The sequence below is a fragment of the Psammomys obesus genome, unplaced genomic scaffold (assembly GCF_907164565.1).
Source record: "Psammomys obesus unplaced genomic scaffold, mPsaObe1.curated_primary_1811, whole genome shotgun sequence".
In the NCBI taxonomy this organism is placed as follows: domain Eukaryota; kingdom Metazoa; phylum Chordata; class Mammalia; order Rodentia; family Muridae; genus Psammomys; species Psammomys obesus.
Window position 1 is genome coordinate 14,903,471 of NW_026596046.1, and position 21,241 is coordinate 14,924,711.

Below are 21,241 nucleotides of genomic sequence, written 5' to 3' on the forward strand. Positions count from 1 at the left end.
TAAACACTTATCTTCATACTCACAAATGAGTGTAGCTCTCATTAAAGAAGTTTCTTTTTGCAGTAGACCGAGTTAGTCATGGAAAGCAACAGCTGGTCAGAATGCAGAAATAAACTGACTTTGGGAAGCCTGTCCCAGTTAATACATTTACAACACAACCATTACACGTAAAGCTAGTGGAACATCAGAAAACAAGAGGTGGAAAGATTGTGAGAGTCAGAGAACTAGGACATTGGCTATGAGATGGTATCTAGAAAGAACGAAAGATAGAGAGAGAGAGAAAGAGAGAGAGAAAGAAGGAAAGAAGAAAATTAACATGTTAAGCAGTAGGAAAGAGGAGTTGAAGGTAGAGGGTGAATGTTAACAAGGAACACCTTATGAAAAGCTCTAGAATGTGACTTAGTGGTTAAGAACAATGGGTGTTCTTCTAGAGAATCTGGGTTGGATCCCCATCACACACTTTGTAGTTTACAGGCCTCTGTAACTCCAGTCACAGGGGATCCTCCTTTCTGGCCATAAAAGCATTGTATGTATGTGGTGCATAGACATACAAGTGACAAAACACCCATACATGCAAAACAGTATCATGCTGAAAATGTTAGCAATGCAACAAGACAAGGAATGCAAATAAAAGCATGCTGAACGAATAAGTGTTGGTAGAAAGATTACAACATAAAATGGTGATGTACAAAATTCTGTTGCTTTCTTATAAGTTTGCATTCAGCAAATGGATTTGACACTTTAAAAGCCCAATACTAGATAGAGAAAGCAGTACATACCTGCTATCTCTACTCTTAGGAGGCTGGTATAAGAGAAATGCTATGAGCTTGAGGCCAGTGTGGTCTACACAGGGAGTTCCAAACCAGTCTGGTGTGCAGAGTAAAATTCTTCTCACCACACCACACACACACACACACACACACACACACACACACACACACACACTACATTATTACCTCATACCATAGAATACTTGAAAATGAATCTAACAAAGCAAAGTTTATAAGTTCTATATAATGAGAACTACAAAATATGCAGAACAAAATAAATGAAAACTTAGAGACTAGAGAAATATTAACATTTATGGATAAAAACTTAATATTGTGAAGATTTCAGTTCTCCTCCTATTTAAGTATATATGTGATGCTTTTCCAATCAAAGTATCCTCAAATTATTTTGTAAACATCAAAATGGAAAATCAGATGCACCAGAGTAGCCAAGAAACACAAAGGAGTAAGACACAGCTTGAATTCTGGCACGGCCTCACTTTAAGGCTTACCACAGAGTCATAGAATACAAGACAGAAAGGTAATAGTGAAAGATTAGATAAGAATATCATGGGGGAATTTAAAATATCAAGAAAACCCCCTCACAAATATAGTGACTCATTCTTAACAGAGGAGTAAAGATGATATGGCAAAGATAGGTTTTTCAAAAATGGATCTACAATGGAATGGAAATCTGCATGCTAAAGAAAAATAATCTAGACATGGTTGTATACCTTTCCCACAATTAACTCCAAATAGATCAAGAACTGTCTTAGTTAATGTTCAATTGGTGGGAAGAGAAAACAGTTTCAGAGGATTAATCCATGACCATCACAGTGGGAAGCGGGGCAATAGGCTGGTGTGGACTGAAGCAGCAGCTGGAAGCTTTACATCTGATCCACGAGCAGCAGGCAGAGAGAGTGAAAGAGAAGGAGAGAGAGGGAGAAGTAGAGGGAAGAGAGAAAGAAAGAGAGAAAGAGGGCGTGGTTTGTGCCTTTGGAACCTCACAGCCCATCCCTAATGACTCACTTTCTCCAACAGGACACACCTACTCCAACAAAGTCACACCCCCCCATCCTTCTCAAACATTTCCACTCCCTGGTGACTATACATTCAGATACATGAGCCTATGGGTCCATTCTCATTCAAACTACCACACACACCAAAGTGTAAAATGAAAAAGTATAAAAAATCCTGGAAGATAATAGCAGGAGACTATGTGCATGATGATGACCATGGACTTGACAATCAACCATAGCATTGTGCCCCTCCCTGCCACCATGATTTTTAGATATCATATCACTAGTATGATTTCTAATAAAAATATTCAATAAGATGAGATTCATATAAAATCATTTCTACTCTGAGAAGAATACTAAAATTGGAAGAGAAGAGAGTAGAGGAAATTATTGCAAAATATACATGGTAAAGCATTATTACGAACTGTCATGCAGAAAAGAGCTTATGTGAGTTTTCAGAAGGTATGTAAAAGAAAAGTCCTTCTAAACTAAATAAAAGAGGGGAGGAGTTCTAATTCAAAAACAGAGAAATGGAGAGGCTCTCAGCTCCTGGAAATCTATGGGTATAACCCTTGCTAAGACTTCTAGCAGCAGGGAATAAGGAACATGAAGTTGCCAACTCCTATAGCCACTTAGAACTTTCAGTGAAGGGATTGAGACACCCACCCTCCCATAAAACCTTCAACCCCAAATTTGTTCTGCCTACAAGAAGTATAGGGATAAAGATGGAGCAGAGATTGAGGGAATGGCAAACCAATGACTGGCCCAATTTGAGGCCCACCCCATGGGAGAGAGGCAACCCATGACACAACCCTGTCTGCTATGCTTGCAGGCAGGAGCTTAGCATAACTGTCTTTGGAGAGGCTTCATTTAGCAGCAGATGGAAACAGATTCAGAGACCCACAGCCAAACAATAGGCAGCACTCAGGGAGTGGAAGGAAGAGTGTGGAAGGAAGGATTGTGGGAGCCAGTGGGGTCAAGGACACCACAATAAGACATATATAATAAACTAACAAGGGCCAATGGTGGCTTACAGAGACTGAAACATCAACCAAAGAGCATGCATGGGCTGGACCTTGGCCCCCTACACATATGTAGCTGATGAGCTGCTTTTTCTTCTTCGTGTGGATCCCCAACAATTAGAGTAGAATTTTTCTCTAACTCTATTGCCTGCCTTTGGATCTTTTCCCCATAGCTGGGTTCTCTTGGTTGGTATCAGTGGGAGAAGATGTGCTTAGTCCTGTTAGAACCCATGGAGGCCTCCCCTTTTCTGAGGAGAAGAGGGGTGCAGCAGGAGAGTGGACTGTGAGGGTTGGATTGGGAGGACAGGAAGGAGGGGGCTGCAATCAGGTGGTAAATTGATTAAATAAATAAATTAATGGACAAAAGGGGAAAGAAATTCGATACTTACCAAAACTGGAACACAAATGGCAAAAAAACACATGAAGAAATGATCTCTGTTATATATCAGGGAAGCAAATGTTAAAAGTGTGATATACTTGACCCCTGTCAAGAGTGGCCAATATCTGGAATGCTGACACCAACTTTTTTTTACAAGAACTTAGATCCACAGAGATGGCTGTTCTTTTTTGGTGGAAATTCCAAATGGTATAATCACTTTGAAGTAGAGCTATTGGCTTCTTAAATATACTTTTGCTACAGAGCCTAGCACTGCCACTGCCTGCTTGGGTGTTTACCTAAAGAAACTGAAAAGATACATCTCCACAGAAAAGGCTGTACATGAGTATTTATGTTAGCTTTATTTATAGTAGCTAAATATGGATCATCAGAAGATTAGTAATAATATATTATTGAGTATTAATGTGAAATAAGCCACAATGAATGGGAAGATGTGGAATTACTTTAAGTAATTACTTTAATTACTTAAACTATCAGAAATCAATCTATAAAATAGTATGGCTCCAACCATTATTCTGGATAAGATAGAACTTTGAAGACGGTAAAAGATTAGTTTTTGCCAAGGGTTTGGGGAAAAAGGAAGGTGGTGGGTAGAGCAGAAGCATCTGTTATGACTGTGAAACTCTACACTGATACTGTAATGCTGAGTAACTGTCACTGAGCCTACTTTCTTTTTTTAATTAGTTTTTATTTTTATATATTAATTGCATTTTATTCATTTTGTATACCAGCTGTAGCCCCTTCCCTCAATCCCTCCCCATCACATCTCTCCTCCCTTATCTCCTCCCATGCCCCTCTCCAAGTCCACTGATAGGGGAGGTCCTCCTCCTCTTCCATCTGATCCTACCTTATCAGGTCTGATCAGTTCTGTTACATTGTCCACCACTGTGGCCTGCTCCTTCCTCAGCGGGAGGTGATCAAAGAGCCAGCCAATGAGTTAATGTCAGAGACAGTCCCTGTTCCCCTTACTAAGAAACCCACTTGGATACTGAGGTGCCATGGGCTACATCTGAGCAGGGGTTCTAGGTAATATCCATGAATGGTCCTTGGTTAAAGTATCAGTCTCTGAAAAGGTCCCTGTGCCCAGATATTCTGGTTCTGTTGCTGTCCTTGTGGATCTCATGTCCTCTTCAGGTCCCACTATCTTCCCCTTCTTTCATATGATTCCCTGCACTCTGCCCAAAGTTTGGTTAAGAGTCTCAGCAACTGCTTTGATACACTGCTGGGTAGATTCTTTCAGAGGCCCTCTGTGATAGGCTCCTATCCTGTTTCCTGTTTTCTCCCTTTTCCAATGTCTATTCCATTTGTCTTTCTGAGTGAGGATTGATCATCTTACCTAGGGCCCTCCTTGCTTAGCTTCTTTAGGTGTACAGCTTTTAGTATGTTTATCTTATATAATAGGTCTAAGTTATAAGTGAGTATATACCGTGTGTGTCTTTCTGCTTCTTGGATAACTCACTTAGGATGATCTTTTCTAGAGGCCACCATTTGTCTGAAAATTACATGATTTCCTAGTTTTTAATTGCTGAGTAGTATTCCATTATGTAAATGTTCCACAATTTCTGTATCCATTCCTCAGTTGAGGGACATCTGGGTTGTTTCCAGGTTCTGACTATTACGAATAAAACTGCTACAAACATGGTTGAAAAATTGCTCAGTACTTGAGTTACAAACCAAGTAATCCAATAAAAAATGGGGTACAGAGCTAAAACAGAGAATTCTCTGTGGAGGAATATAGAATGGCAGAGAAACACTTACAGAAATGCTCAACATCCTTAGTCATCAGGGAGATGCAAATCAAAACGACCCTGAGATTTCACCTTACACCCATCAGAATGGCTAAGATCAAAGACTCAAGTGACAAGACATGCTGGAGAGGATGTGGAGAAAGGGGAACCCTTCTCCACTGCTGGGGTGGAATGTAAACTGGTACAGTCATTTGGAAATCAGTCTGGCGCTTTCTCAGACAATTAGGAGTAGCGCTTCCTCAAGATCCAGCTATATCACTCCTAGGCATATATCCAAAATATGAGCCTACTTTCTAAGCCTTTTCAATCGACATTTTCAATAGTGACTTTTAATATCAATTCTGCCTGTTGATAATGATGCTTCAGAATGAGTTCATCAATCAAAACAAATGGACCACTTTGTTGGCAGACGTTATGCAAGGGTGTGGAGATCTGTGGGATGTCTCTATGTTATCTTTTTTGGTTTTACCATGAAATTGTGACCTTTAAAAAAAATAAAGTAATTTTAATGATATAAATATGCATAAATAAATAGCTTTATAATGCAATGAGTTACTATTTAAATGCAAGTGAACTTCTATAACAAAATAAAATACTAATGGTTAAAATGATTTAAAAGTACCTCCATTACTTTATTTGTGGTAACAATATATTCATGCATATTTAATCAGTCTTCTAAGTGTCTCTAGTAGGATAATCTATTTATTTCAGCAACTAATATTATGAAATGTTTTCTATGTGAATCATTTCTCGGTGTGCAGGAACTTTCTTGTAACACACATGCCTGCCATTTTAGAACTTATAATATCAAGAATATCTAAATAAATCATATACATGATAATTAAAAAATATTCATTATTTTTTATTTTGTTCTTAATTTTTATTTTATTTTATTTTTTTATTATTAGTTACATTTTATTAACTCTGTATCCCAGCTGTATCTGCTCCCTCATTCTCTCCCAAACCCTCCCTCCCTCATCTCTTTCCTGCCCCTTTCCAAGTCCACTGATTGGGGAGGACCTCCCCTTTCATCTGATCCTGTTTTATCAGGTATCTTCAGAACTAGCTACAAAGTCCTTCTGTGTGGCCTAGCAGGACTGCTCATCCTTTGGGGGATTTTATTCATTATTTTGATGAACACTTTAAAGAAACAGAGCGAGAGCTTACCCAGAGAGCCACGCAAGTGTGGATGTGAAGGAAGCAACTAGGGGGCAATTGTAGAAACCCAAATGAGAATGACATCACCATTTAACTTTACTTTTCAAAATGACCTCTAAGCCTAGAAGCTATGTCTGAAGTCAGAGAACATAGTAAAGCATATAATTAATTCTGGTAATATAAAACATGCTTTATATTGGTGATTACATAGTTAAATTATATTAAATATAAGGAAAAAAACTCACCAGAGAGATAAAGATTTTCTGACTGTTTTAGAAATGACTAAAACTGCATTTCTACCAGAAGAACTCATATTTTTCTCCCTTACAATTTGACTAAGAGCCTGAACTTTCACTGTTTGGTATGTATTAGACATAATTTTATAACATATAGTATTTTGTGCATTTTCTGTCAGTATTGAAGTGAAAGGTACTTTGTGTGCTGCTAAAGTCTGGGGCTGCCAGTGTTTAATGTTTCTGCTGACCCAAGTCTTGTGAGTCTTACCAACTCTGAGTCAACATCCTCTTGGGGAGACGGTAGATCAGGTGGCTGAGAGTCCAACTAGATCAATTGTAGTGACAAGAGATTATGCATGCCTTCTAAATGGAGATTAAAGGGTCATAAATAAAATACTTTTGGCCCTAGAAAAGGTGGGACATATGAACCTTGAGAGGATGGAGTTTTAGGACTTTCATAATTGATCCAGCTTCTGGTTTATGGCATAGAGGATTCTCATGGGAGAGATTGTTTGTGCACTTACACACTCACAGGCAATGAGGGGACTTTCGGCATGCGTCTGTGCAGGACCATCTGTGGCCTCTCTGGCTCTCAGGTTAAGCCCACAGTCCTTTGTGGAGCTGCATGGAGTCACTAGACATTGCAGGCCTCTGTGACATAAATAGCTCTCAACTGGCATAGCTCAACAATGTATGGAACTGGGTACACAGTGACCCAGAATAAAAAGGAACCCAAATTCAGTGTGTTGGAGTAGAACAGCTTGACCATCTCATGCTTGTGGTTTTTAAATTATTTATTTCGATATTTTCCAAGGCTCATTTTTGTCCTCTGCAAACTGATAAAAGATCATATCCATTTATTAGAATTAGTGATTCAGAGGAACATAACCTTGCATTTGATATATAGTGATGTCCAATAAATGTTGAGAAACAATTTTTTTAATAATGAATATTCCTAATCACCCATACTTTATCTTGATTTTATTTTTTTCTTTTAATTACAGATGCTTCCTAAAATCCTGGACAAGCTAGCACCAGCATTCACCATGAACAGCTGCAGCTTTCTGGTGGAAAAATCACGAGCCTCCACTGCCCGGGTAGTAGTGTGGAGAGAGCTGGGAGTTTCCAGAAGCTACACCATGGAGAGCAGTTATTGTGGCTGCAACCAGGGCCCCTATCAGGTATGTGAGGTTTCAAGGCTCCCGCTCTCTGCTCAGCAGCAGAACATAGAAACGGGGAGCAAAAACAGACCTGTCTTTTTCCCTTGCAAGGGGGAGAAACTCCAAGCTGGGTCTTGCCTTACTCCTGTGCTGTGAAGAACTGATTGGATGATTATCTTTTCCTGCAGCAGCATCTCTGTTGATCCTAGAAACAAGGTGTGCATGCCTTTCAATGTGGTGCCTCAATCAGCCATCCTCACTTGCCAGCAGCAGGGAGCCTCTCTCTGATGTGAACTACCCGTTCTGGCTGTTATAGGCATGAAAATCTGTTATCTCTTTCAGTAACCAACCACTCCATTTATATCATAGAGTGTATAGGTCTATAGGTATGATCAAAACATTTCTGCATTGTGTGATTTCTGTGCCAGTGTAAACCCACAGCAGCTACCCACTGTCGCCAGAGCACAGCGAGGTGTGTGTGTGCACTGAGTCCACCAGAATGAGCGGGTTTTGGACTCATGTGCTGGTGTTGAGGGAAAGCATTCCCGTATAAATCACGTCCTTTCTACAGCTATATTAACTGCATGAACAGCTGGATAGCTGCCCCAGCACGCCACTCTGGCTGCTCTTCCCACTCTCCCATAGAGAAGCATAAATAAGAGAAGCGGTGACACTGCCAAGGTAATAGACTCTTTTAAATTTCTTAGTCACGTTGACAGACTACTCCTCGGTGACTTCTATTCAACCCAAGACTACCTGGACCTCACGAACACTAAAGCTCATTGGGTGTTGGCTTTGAGACTCCTGGAACAGCCAGAAGACATTTGGCATCTATCATGAATTTGTAGAAATCTGTTAACTATCTCAGGGAGTTTAAGGAATGGCAGGTGATGAGCTCTGCCTGTCTCTCCACATGGCCGAAGAGATTTTTTTTTTTTTGGTTATTTATTATTTGTTACAATTTATTCATTTTGTATCTGGGCTGTAGCCCCCTCCCTCCTGTCCTCCCAGTCTCACCTCCCTCCCTCTTCTCCCCCTATGTCCCTCCCCTAGTCCACTGAGAGGGGTGGTCCTCGAAGAGACTTTTGACACAGGGCTATTGAACCATTCATTTTGTCTTACTAATTCTTTCTGTTAATTAATCTACACAGTTGCTTCACAGAATTACTTTGTTACAGGATTAATGTTATTAGACTAAATTAATCCAATTTGTTCATGTTAATATAGATGCAAAGTAGAAAGACAGGATCTTTTCATGGGCAGCAACAGACCTCACTCTTCCACTTATCAAAATGCTGGAAGCTCATTACCTCATATGCCTATAAGCTTGCCAAACCAAATGAAGATATTAATGAGGATTCCTCTCTTTATGACACATGAGTTCTGTGAATGCATGCATGGCTGAAGATGATTTTATCAGGAATTTCTTCACTCTGCCAGCAGTCAAAAACCTATGAGATTAAAAAAAATAAGCCTGAAATATTGCAATCCTGTGGCCTTTTGAATACAGAATTTTACCTCTTTGCAATACGCCTTTTTTTATGGAATGGTGCCAGTCATTCAAAAACATTCCATGTATTTGTACGTTCATGTAACCCTTTGTAGATTTATTTGATTGTTGACTTTCATTGACTTAGTCCCTCTAGGAACTAATTCATCCTAGCATCATCTAGTCACATAAATATCAATGCTGCTCACAATAAATCAACTGGACACCCAAAGGCTTTTCTGGCTGTTTGAAAACAGAATGGCTTACAGGTCAGGTCCTCTCTAGATCTCCATTTTCCATATAACATACATAATGGCTGTTAGAGCTGTGAAGAAATAAAGGATACTCAGCCAATGAGATGGCTTTCAGGCACTGACCCAACATCTATCCTGTGAAACTTTCCACATTGCCTTTGTATGAGGTCTCTTAAAGGAAGAATGGACAGAGAACTGGCTACAGAAAGCTCTCACTGGGCCAGACCTGGTTTTGCTTTCACAGTCCCATGCTCTATATGAAACACCTCTATGAATGGATTGGTTTTTCTCCTTCCCTTTGTTTTCCTGTCCTTACAAACACTGCAGTCACGAAGCAGAATTACAGCCGGTGAGCAGGTCTGGGTGAGTAAATTTATATAAAGGAGGATCTACCTCATGGGAAAAAAGCCAGCCGAGAGTTGGGTGTTTGGGTGATTTTTGTTTGAGGCATATCATAAAGTCTATGAGCTATAAAGAAGTATAGAAATTTCTACCCTAATCATATTGCAAATGATTATTTTTATTTTTTTTACATTGGAAAGCTGAGTCCCAGGTGGATCTTGAGGTTATTATTCTAAGGTCATCTTTCCATTTTTTGTTTAGCATTACCATTTATCCAAAAGATTGAGGGTACTTAAATGTACCCATGAGGGGCATTCCTTCCTTGCTTCATAAGAATATAAATATTTTTGCAGTTTCTCTGGTTAACGTGGCTTTAAAGCAGTTCCAATCATTTCTTCCCCAGCACACTAAGTACCTGATTTGTTAGTAGTGAAATGAAATAGCATTTCTTACAGTGACATTTTTGCTGGAGCTACATTAAAGAACATTAGCCATTACATTCAGATAATTATTATTTATATGATATTTTTCTTCTATTTTCCAATCTCATAGTTGGATAGTTTTAAAGAAATCTCCTGCTTGAACCTCTTTGGGATACAGTCTCTGCTCTAGTTGTATAGTTATATCCATAATTTATGTTTAACTTGGAAGTCCCACCCACTGAGAGAATTACATTACCTGTTGAGGACTGGCCTAAAGCTTTTGAGGCTTCTGAGGGGGAAAGGCAAAAGAGAATGATAGAATCATCGGGGACTCATGCTTTTTAGAGGTGTCTAGTTGATATGGACATCTGTGTGCTTTTTATTGAATATTTGGGACCTGGGAGCACATACATCCTACACTTGATACACAAAAGCATGCATTTGGTTTTCCTGGGTTGCTAATGACTATGGAGGTTGCCGCAAGTTCTCTCACTCAAGCAGACTGTTGACATACTGCTTACCAACATCATGGACATTTGAAAAGATAACATGATCTTGCTCAGAGGTCTTGCTCTTCCATAGATGTGGGTGACTGAGTTGAAATCAAAGTGCGACTAGCTGATATTTGATTCCCTTCCCATGAGTTAGCTGCTTTATGTTATGGAACTTCCACGGGTGTGATCCATCCTTTCCAGCATCCCCTGAGGTATCTCTAACAGCCCTGAATTATTCGAGTCATAGCAATACCCATAATCCATCTGTTGCATGGCTTTGGCTTGGGAGGTATGAAAAAGCCTATTCATCTATATACGCGCCAACCAAGATAATTCCAAGAAGATAATTCCACACAAATTTAGGGTGGTGAAGCAAAGAACTTGTTACTTGCTTACTTGCTATAACATATGTGAGATATTATTTACAGGAGCATGTGTGGTCCTGAACACTTATACCACTGAAAATTTCTGCCGAAGCATGGATAACAACCTCACAGCTGCTGCACAGATTGACTCCCCTTTCCGTAGACCTTCCATCCACCATGTACTCCCCCACCTCCTGAGACCACATCCAACTAAGGCAGAATTATATATGAAAGGAATGAGTAGACTGTAATCATAGGAGAGGGCCTGAAGACCTTCCTCCAACTTTTACAAGGAACTGCTAATGGACCTGATCTTGGGAGGGTCTTGTGTGGTCCATCACTGTTCCAGAGGATGGCAGTCCATGACACTATCTAAGTGGGTTGTTTTTCTAACTAAGATCCAACTGTTTACCATTATGCTAAGAACTTTTTTAAAAAAATTCTTTAATAATTACACTTTATTCACTTTGTATCCCCCCTGTGGTTCCCTCCCTCCTCCTGTCCCAATCCCTCCCTTCCTCCACCCTCTGCATGCATGTCCCTCCCCAAGTCCACTGATAGGGGAGGTCTTCTTTTCCTTCCCTTTGATCTAATCAATTAGGTCTCATCAGGAGTGGCTGCAATGTCTTCCTCTGTGGCCTGGTAATACTGCTTCCCCCTCAGGGCAGGTAAGTGGTGGGATCTGGAAAAGATCATTCTAAGTGAGCTATCCCAGAAGCAGAAAGACGCGCATGGTATATACTCACTCATATAGACATATAATATAGGATAAACCTACTAAAATCTGTACACCTAAAGAAACTAATCAGGAGGGAGGACTCTTGCTAAGAACTTTTTAGGTATTGAATTTTTTTTTAATGCTCAATGCTTAGTCTAGTATTGAGTTACTAATACAATGTTTGATGAGAGAATAAAAAATGAATAAAATGAGCCAACTTTTCTAAATAGTGGTTAAATGATTATCCTATATGTCCATTTAACTAATAAAAGTAAAATTGTTGTGGTACAAATGTGATCAGAAACCTTTATAAAAGTATTTTTTGAGAACTGTTGCAAGATGTGCGAATGGAAAGTGTGTGGGTGGAAGATGTAAAGTCCGAGAAACCGGAGCTGAGACACCTCAGACCTGTCACTGTGTATATGATTTGAGAGCACCTAATGGATTCTTTCCCAGAATAAGTCAATCTGGTCCAGGTGTGGAACCTCTTATGGCCACATTCTCAAAACAGATGATTAGGCAGACAGACTTCCATTTGTCTACAAGGTAGATGCTGCAGTCTGTACTCTAGCTCCCATTTTAGGCTCTGTCACTCATGTCTCCTACATGCTTATAGCTATGTATATTGCCATGCATTGCCTCTATCTGAAGGAAGCTGTCAGCTGCTCTTCCCCAAACCCTGGCTCTTCTAGGGTAGTGCATTCAGTGGCAGGTGTAGGTTGGAAACAAGGGCCTAGCCTTTTGCCTGTTAGGACAACTTAAAATTTGTGATCCGCTCTCAATCTCTCTTATGGATCACCTGGGGCCTCTGTTGCATTTTCAGTGAAAGCTGGCTTCCCTCCTGCCCAACTTTGCTTTCTTACTGTTCACCATGTTTCAAGGAGCACTCTTTAAAATCTTCTATGAGAGTCTCTGAGACTCAGAAAATCCTTTCTGGGGCAAACAACTTGCAACAGTGGTTTTAAAAATATTTAAATTAGAAAGCATAAGTGTTAGAACCAAACACTTAAATGTTGAAGATGTGGTGAATTTCATAAGGAAATTAAACTATCTACATATAGCATCTAAGGTTCTTAGCATCCTTCATCATATTCCACTGGATTTGTTTGTTTAGGTTATGAAGTCCTCTCTCTACATGGCCAGAGGGTCTCCCTGAGCAGAAGGTTTTTTTTTTTTTTTTTACAGTGCTGTGTAATGGAGGCTGTGATGTTCATCTTCCAGCAAGGGGATGTGAAAGAAGGAGGATCACAGTTTTGTTCTGGGCTAAATGATGAGCACGAGGCCTGTGTGGGTTTTCCCTTGTCACAAAAATTAAAAAGCAAAGTATGGAGCTCAGTGGAAAAGCAGTTGTTCAAGGCCTTGGGTTCAATCCCCAGAACTTGAAAAGAAAAGAAAATTGCATCTTACCACAATTGTGTATGGCTGCCATAACAAATTACTATAGATGTGTTGGACAGCACTCTTTTCTGATGTTGGAGGCCAGAAGTTTGAAATTAAGGTATCAGCAAGACTATCTTTGTTCTGAGGACCTCATCAGAGATGCTGTCCCATCCCTTTTTTCTTGGCTGCTGGTATTGCCAGAAATCTGCTACATTCACATGGCTTCTTCTCCACTTGTGTGCCTCTCTCCATCCCTTATTGTCTGATAAGGACTCCAGGTGTACACAGTTGAGGTTCTGCCTTACTATGCAGAGAATATCGTCTTCCTAACTAATTCCATTTGCAGCTACCCTGTTTCTAAACAGGATTATATTCTGATTTTGGGAAAGAAAGGAAAGCCCTTCAGCTTCCTTTTCTAGTTTGTGCAACATTACTATAGAACACATAGACCTCAATTTTTTTTAAAAAAATGATATTTATGTGTATTTTATTATTATTTTTATTACTTATGTGTGTAGTTGTATATGTGGCATTTAGTACATAGCATAGTACATGTGTAAAGATCATGGAACACATTCGCAGAGTGTGTTCTCTCCTTTTACTTTTAAGTGAGTTCCTAGAATTGAATTCGGTTAGTGATGTTAGTATGGCAAACACCTCCAACCATTGATACAGAAGAAGATGCTTCTATTCCTGTCTTCTGTTGCAATGTTGTGAATCCCTGTACACGTTACAACAGCTCTTATTTTCTCACTCTTCCATGCAGTTCAGGATTTCTTAGTGCTTCATGGAAGATGGTTTTGATTCATAAGTACTGAATAATGCTGCTTGAATAACACAATTCTTTTTTTTTTTATTTCCCTCGGATTTTCTTATTTTATTTTTTATTGTTTTTTAATGATTTATTTTTTTATTAATTACACTTTATTAACTTTGTATCCCCCCATAAACCCCTCGCTCCTCCCCTCCCAATCTCACCTTCCTTCCCCCTTCTTCACACATGCCCCTCCCCAAGTCCACTGATAGGGGATGTTCCCCTCTCCTTCCTTCTGATCTTAGTCTATCAGATCTCATCAGGAGTCTCTATATTGTCATCTTCTGTGGCCTGGTAAGGCTGCTCCGTCCTCAGGGGGAGGTGATCAAAGAATAAGCCAATTGGTTCATGTCAGAGGCAGTCCATCTTCCCATTACTATGGAAGCCACGTGGAAACTGAACTGCCATGGGTTACATCTGTGCAGGGGTTCTAGGTTATCTCCATGCATGGTACTTGGTTGGAGTATGAGACTCTGGAAAGACTCCTGTGTTCAAGTTTTTCTGGTTCTGTTGCTCTCCTTGTGGAGCTTCTGTCTTTTCCAGATCTTATTATTTCCCACTTCTTTCATAAGATTCCATGCACTCTGCCCAACAGTTGGCCATAAGTCTCAGCATCTGCCTTGATAGTCTGCAGGGCAGAGCCTTTCAGAGGCTGGCAGGTTCTTAACTTGTTTCCTGTTTTCTTCTTCTTCTGATGTCCATCCTCTTTGCCTTTCAGGATGGGGATTGAGCATCTTAGTCAGGGTCCTCCCTTTTGATTAGTTTTTTTTTTTTAGATGTACAGATTTTAGTAGGTTTATCCTATATTATATGTCTATGTGAGTGAGTATATACCTTGTGTGTCTTTCTGCTTCTGGGACAACTCACTCAGGATGATCCTTTCCAGTTCCCACCATTTGCCTGCAAATTTCATGATTACCTTATTTTTCATTGCTGAGTAATATTCCATTGTGTAGATGTACCACAATTTCTGTATCCATTATTCAGTTGAGGGGCATCTGGGCTATTTCCAGCTTCTGGCTATTAAAAATAAAGCTGCTACAAACATGGTTGAGCAAAATTCCTTTTTGTGTACTTGAGCATCTTTTGGATATATGCCTAGGAGTGGTATGGCTGGATCTTGAGGAAGTGCTATTCCTAGTTGTCTAAGAAAGTGCCAGATTGATTTTCAGAGTGGTTGTACAAGTTTACATTTCCACCAGTGGTGGAGGAAGGTTCCCCTTTCTCCACAGCCTCTCCAGCATGTGTTGTCACTTGAGATTTTTATCTTGGCCATTCTGGTGGGTGTAAGGTGAAATCTCAGGGTCGTTTTGATTTGCATTTCCCTGATGGCTAATGACATTAAGCATTTCTTTAGGTGTTTCTCTGCCATTTTATACTCCTCTATTGAGAATTCTCTGTTTAGCTCTGTTCCCCATTTTTTAATTGGATTACGTGTTTGCTGTTTTTCAGCTTCTTTAGTTCTTTATATATACTGGATATTAGCCCTCTGTTGGTGAAGATTCTTTCCCAATTTGTAGGCAGTCATTTTGTTTTGATGACGGTGTCCTTTGCTTTACAGAAGCTTTTCTGTTTCATGAGATCCCATTTATTGATTATTGCTCTTAGAGCCTGTGCTGTTGGTGTTCTGTTAAGGAAGTTGTCTCCTGTACCAATAAGTTCTAGGGTATTCCCCACTTTTTCTTCTAACCGATTTAATGTATCTGGTTTTATGTTGAGGGTCTTTGATCCACTTGGACTTTAGTTTTGTGCAAGGTGTTAAGTATGGATCTATTTGTATTTTTCTACATGTAGATATCCAGTTAGACCAGCACCATTTGTTGAAGATGCTATCTTTTTTTCCATTGTATGGTTTTGGCATCTTTGTCAAAGATCAGGTGTCCATAAGTGATAAAACAATTCTTGATCATCAATAACATTAACACATGCCCTATAGTGTTTGTTGAGCAAATGCAAGACCCTTAGCTTGTACTAAATTACCCAATGAGTATTGCTACATAAGAAAGCACTACAATTACTGTTTTTGTCATTGTTGTCCATGTTTTGTGAATGAATACAAAGGAGAGTTTTGGTAACCTGAAGTATTAAAAGTTAGCTAGGTCTTACTCCCAAGATGCGCTGAAGTTGGTTAAAGGGGTCTTTGGCCTAAAGGAGCAGGAGATTCATTTTCTGTATTTGGCTGTCGTTACGTATATCTGCAGCAACAAGTGAGGAGTTTTTACTTTTATGGGGATCTTACTTAGCACTGAGAGAGAGGTTGGGTTTCTGAGAAATTATGCTTTGCAAAGGCTACTTCTGTTGATAATTCAAGGGATTGCTTATGCTGAGGTAACCCAGCATGAATGTAAAACCCCTAAATATCTGTAACTTGTTCTGTCTGTCCATTTATTTTTTCAGAATAAAAGTCCTCTCTCTCTCTCTTTTTTTAATTTTTTTATTAATTACACTTTATTCATTTTGTATCCCCCCATAAGCCCCTCCCTCCTCCCCTCCTGATCCCACCCTCCCTCCCCTTTCTGCATGCATGCCACTCCCCAAGTCCACTGATAGGGGAGGTTCTCCTCTTCTTTCTGATCTTAGTCTATCAGCTCTCATCAAAAGTGGCTGCATTGTCCTCTACTGTGGCCTGATAAGGCTGCTCCCCCCTCAGGGGGAAGTGATCAACGAGCAGGCCAATCAGATTATGTCAGAGGCAGTCCCTCTTCCCATTACTAGGTAACCCACTTGGACACTGAACTGCCATGGGCTACACCTGTGCAGGTGTTCCAGGTCATCTCCACGAATAGTCCTTGGTTGGAGTATGAGTCTTTGGGAAGTTCCCTGTGTTCAAATTATCTTGTTCTGTTGTTCTCCTTGTGGAGTTCCCATCCCCTCCAGCTCCTCTCTCTCTCTTTATCATGTATTTGCTAGTGGTCAAATTACTTCTTTTAATCCCTAGCCTTTTTTTTAGCCTGTCTAAGCCAGCTCTCTCTTTTCCTCCCTTCTTCCTTCTATCTCCCTCTGACCTTTATAGAAATGAAGAATGGGACACAAATGAAAGAGCAGCTTTCTATCAGTAGCAAAATGGGTGTAGAGAGTCTTAAAGAAAACAGCCAATCATGTGATATGGCTTGTTATATGGTTTCCTATGCCCATTTTGCTCTCTAATAACTTTCTGAGTCACCAGAGACCTGTTGTACTCAGATAACTCTTTTTGTTTGTATAAACCCTAGTTGAAAGGAATTCTTCTCAAAAGCATCTCAAGCTGTGAAATTGGCTTTCACCAGGGCACACATACACAGACAGGGAGAAAGACTACAAACATTCATGAGTGCCGATGGATCCCAATTATAAATTCTCAATGTAATCTCACCTTGTTTTTCACTCTGGTTTCCTTGTCAGACACAGAGTTACTGAGATGTCTCTGAAGCTTACAGTGAAGAACCTGAGGCACTCCTGACCTCAAATCTCCTAGTAGTAAATATTATACTCCTTGGAGTTCTGATTATATGGAGATCGCTCCTGTAGAGACTCAGAGAACCACTGTATCTATCTAAAGAGCAGCTCTGCCTGTGATTCAAGCACTCAGAAAACTGAAGGGGGAGAATTTAAAATATAAGAGTAGCCTGTCTCAGAAATGACTAAAAACTGACAAGACTGAGGAAGTTACTGCTTACAGAACACCTATCTCAATTTTCACAATAAAAGCTCACTTCATGTTTAAACTCCAAACAAGCTCTTGGTTTTGATAATAAAAATTATTATTTTTATCACAGATATAATGATGATTTTTAACCATAATATTACACTTGAGACTTTTTTATTTTGTTTGTTTGTTCCTTTTCTCAAGACAGTGTCTCACTACGTATCCTTGGCTGTCCTGTAACTCACTCAGTAGAGCAAGCTGGCAGTCAATTCACAAAGATATGCCTGCCTCTGCCTTCCAAGTGCTTGGATTAAAGTCATGTGCCACTACTGCCCAGCTAGATCTTCTTAATTAAACCTTTAGGATCGGTTAGACTCTGAATTTTAAAAACTGTACTATGTAGCGAGAGTTGAAAAACGAATGATTTTGACTTGTGTAGAGACTATTATTGACCTCTCTCGCCTCTCTAACTATCTATGTGCATATTATATATGCTTGTTCATGGATTTACCGATATTATAGGAATAACGTATGCATTCTTTAGACATTTCTTTTATCAGCTGGTACTTAGTCTATCAAAGTTGTGCATGGTATAACCTGTATATTATAGACATTTCACATTTGAATTCCTGAGAAATGATGGGGAAGAGAATATTTGAGCCTTTTTCTAGGGGAACAGAAAGGTACAAGGGAGGAATGGATAGTAGTTAGAGGACAACTTAAATGTCTGCAAAGATTGCTGAATTAAAAACAAACAAACAAACAAACAAACAAACAAACAAGCAATCCTATTCTAGCCATAACTACAATTGGAAAATATATTTAGATTTCTCTTCTCAAGTACTATATCTTGAATATATACCTTTAGGCTTTTGGTTGACATTAAAGGTGACTTTTACTTCCAATAAGGTAAACAGAGGAAAGTAAAGGACCCCTCAAACCTTACTGTGTTTTAAAATCACCTGTGCACTTGGACAATGAGACTTCTGAACCACAGGATCGTGAGTCCAGAACTTTCTTGAGCTAAGGCATGGTTCAAGAATTTGTTCTTGTCAGAGACAACCCCTGCCCTCTTTACTAGGAAATCCACTTGGAAACTGAGCATCCTGTGGGCTTCCTCTGAGCAGGGCCGTCTAGGTCCTCTCCATGCCTAGTCCCTGAGACCTGATAGGCTAGGGTCAGATAGAAGGGTGGGGTAGTCATCCCCTATCAGGGCACTAGGGAAAGGGCATAAGGGAATGAAAGGAGGCATGGGTGGGACCAGGAAGAGATGAGGGAGGGGGGTATAGCAGAGATACAAAGTGAATAAATTGTAATAAATAAATAGATAAATAGATAAATAAATAAATAAATAAATAAAATTTAAAAAATGTTCTTTTTCTTCTTCTTCCTGTATTTATTTCACTTTGATTTTTGTTCTGTTGTTTTTGACAAGGTCATGCCATTGTCTTCTGCAATGTTCTGAGACTCACTGTGCAGTCTAAATTGGACTGAAACTAATTCATAGTGATTCTCTACCTTAGTCTCTCAAGTGCTGGGATGCCAGGTGTAAACTATCATATCTCTCTTTTATCACTCAGAACCTAGTGACTTAAGATGTGTTCACGGAGAGACTGAGGCACGATATTGAGGTTAAAAATAGCAGGCAAGATTGTTTTCAAACTGTTTTCCCTACTCCTTGTTCTTTTTAGGACTACTGTTATGACACAGACTTTCAAGTTCTCCTATTCCCACCTGCATGTTTTTTCAGTTGTCTTCTGTATATTTAGAGGGTTAGTTTAGTTCTTTTATAGGACTTGTATTTAAGAACATCCAATAGCCCAGTGAAATGATGGATGATTTTCTTTGTTTCTCCCAGCTTCTGGGCCAAGCTCAGAGAAGGAAACTTTAATTTTTTTTTTTTCTTATGTGAGCTCACAGAGCCTAGAAAAAGATACAGTTATTCAAGGGATGGGACTAGGAACTGTGCACATTTTCTGGGAGAAGACTTAACAGCTTTAAAGCTATCCTTGAGAGAGTGTATGATCAGCTGCAAAAATCTGCAAGAACAAGGATCTCTAGAGGAGATCCTCAATGCTTCCTAGTTCTGGTCAGCTCTCTAAGTGCTTTGCTTGACTTTTGAAAAAAAAAAAAAAAAAAACAAAAAAACCCAAAAAAAAACCCAACTAGAATCTGTAAATCACTGGGTTTTTCTGCCTTTGTATAAATTAGCAGAGGAACAATGATGCATCTCATTAAGTGTGTATTGGATTAACTTCAGTCTAAATCTTCTGTGATTACACAGGACACTAATCTCTTAGAGCTCTTGTTCACAGGTGGTGCTTTAGCTCATGGGACAGCAGCAGTACCTAACTTTCCTTAGAAAAGCAAGCCCCTAGGTCCTACCTGCTGAAGCTGACTCTATTTGAAGAAGCTCCCTGGTTGGCTGTTCCCATTGGAGGCACTCAAAGCAGGTTGACAAAGGTCAGGAATGAATTCAGAGGAAGTTGAGAACTATAATCTTTTATTTTTTGTTAGGGCAAGGCAATTTTTATATTTATTTTTGAGCTAGCATGCTGTGTCATATGTGAATATGATTTACAAGCTGGAAGTAATCCCTAGTATGAAACGTTTGGTTGCTGTAAGCTAACATTTTAATGTTATATGAGCTTTTCTGTTTTCACCCATGTTCTGTAACAGCCTTCCACTCCCTGGGGCTTTAAAATGAGTACAGTTTTCCAAGTGCTTGTTTTTGCCATTGGCATGTCACTTTAGTACTTTACAGATACAAAGATGAAATCCAGATGCTAATTCATCATTTTGGGAGGAGACTATTTGGACTGTTTATGTCAGTACTCTTTCTTTTCCTATTAACTATGATTCCACACTTGTGGTTCTCTCATTTAGCACATCATTTTTTTGATTTATTTATGGGGCTGTGTATCAATCCAGGGCCTTGCACATGCTATACAAATGCTCTCACCACTGAGCTCCAGGCCTAGCCCCTTTGACCTCTTGTTATATGATCTCAAAGCACTTTGCGAGCAGTTTATTAGCTCACTGCAGGAATGATGATATAGTGAAATATTGCCCTTATTCTGCACCCCTCAGCTCCATAATGTCTGTCAGCAGCGATAGAATAGTAAAAGGAATTAAATAAAAATCAAGAGGCAGAGATGCTAATAAGGTTGCCAGCAGGGGCCTTTTCTGGGATTACTCACACCCTGGCAGCCTTGAATTTAAAGTGCCCATTGTAGAAAATGATTCCTTATATCAAAAATAAGGAGGGAATCTGACACTTGAAATAATCCAATAAGCCTTAAATGACCTCTGGTTCTTTAAAAATAATTTGGCCTCAAACGACCAAGAAGAAGAAAAGGTGCTTTATCTCTGTAAATCTTATTCTCCCTATGTGATCAGTGTAAATGCAATAAGCCAGATACCCTTGTGGAGCAGACATCTAAAACTAAAGAAAGCAGACTTAAGCCAGGGTTTTATTTCACTTGTAGCATTGGGACACGGGATTTGTCCCACCTGGGATACTTGACTTTGGTCCCTGGTGTGTGACTGAGTCCTTGGGGGTAGCATCTACATACTAATGTGCCCAGAAAGGCATAGTTTAGGTTAGGAAGAAGTGCTACCCACAGACTAAAAGATAACATGGAGAAGACCTTGGCCACAGTAACTGCTTTAATATATGGAGAAGGGGAAGGTTCAAGAGCACTAGCCAATTCCTTGTCATTTTCTGTTGTGTCTTCATTCCAGGAGAGAAGCTTAGAAAGTTTTCTTTCTTTCTTTCTTTCTTTCTTTCTTTCTTTCTTTCTTTCTTTCTTTCTTTCTTTCTTTCTTTCT

At 39.6% G+C, this 21,241-nt stretch overlaps 1 protein-coding gene across 1 annotated transcript in view; it reads left to right on the top strand.

Moving 5' to 3' along the window:
• Agbl1 (AGBL carboxypeptidase 1) overlaps positions 1 to 21,241 on the top strand; it is an 820,675-nt gene that overhangs the window by 427,802 nt on the left and 371,632 nt on the right. Inside the window, exon 21 of the mRNA XM_055623242.1 lies at positions 7,352 to 7,528. Within this exon, the coding sequence (XP_055479217.1) occupies positions 7,352 to 7,528 (177 nt within the window). The remainder of the gene's footprint in view (positions 1 to 7,351; positions 7,529 to 21,241) is intronic.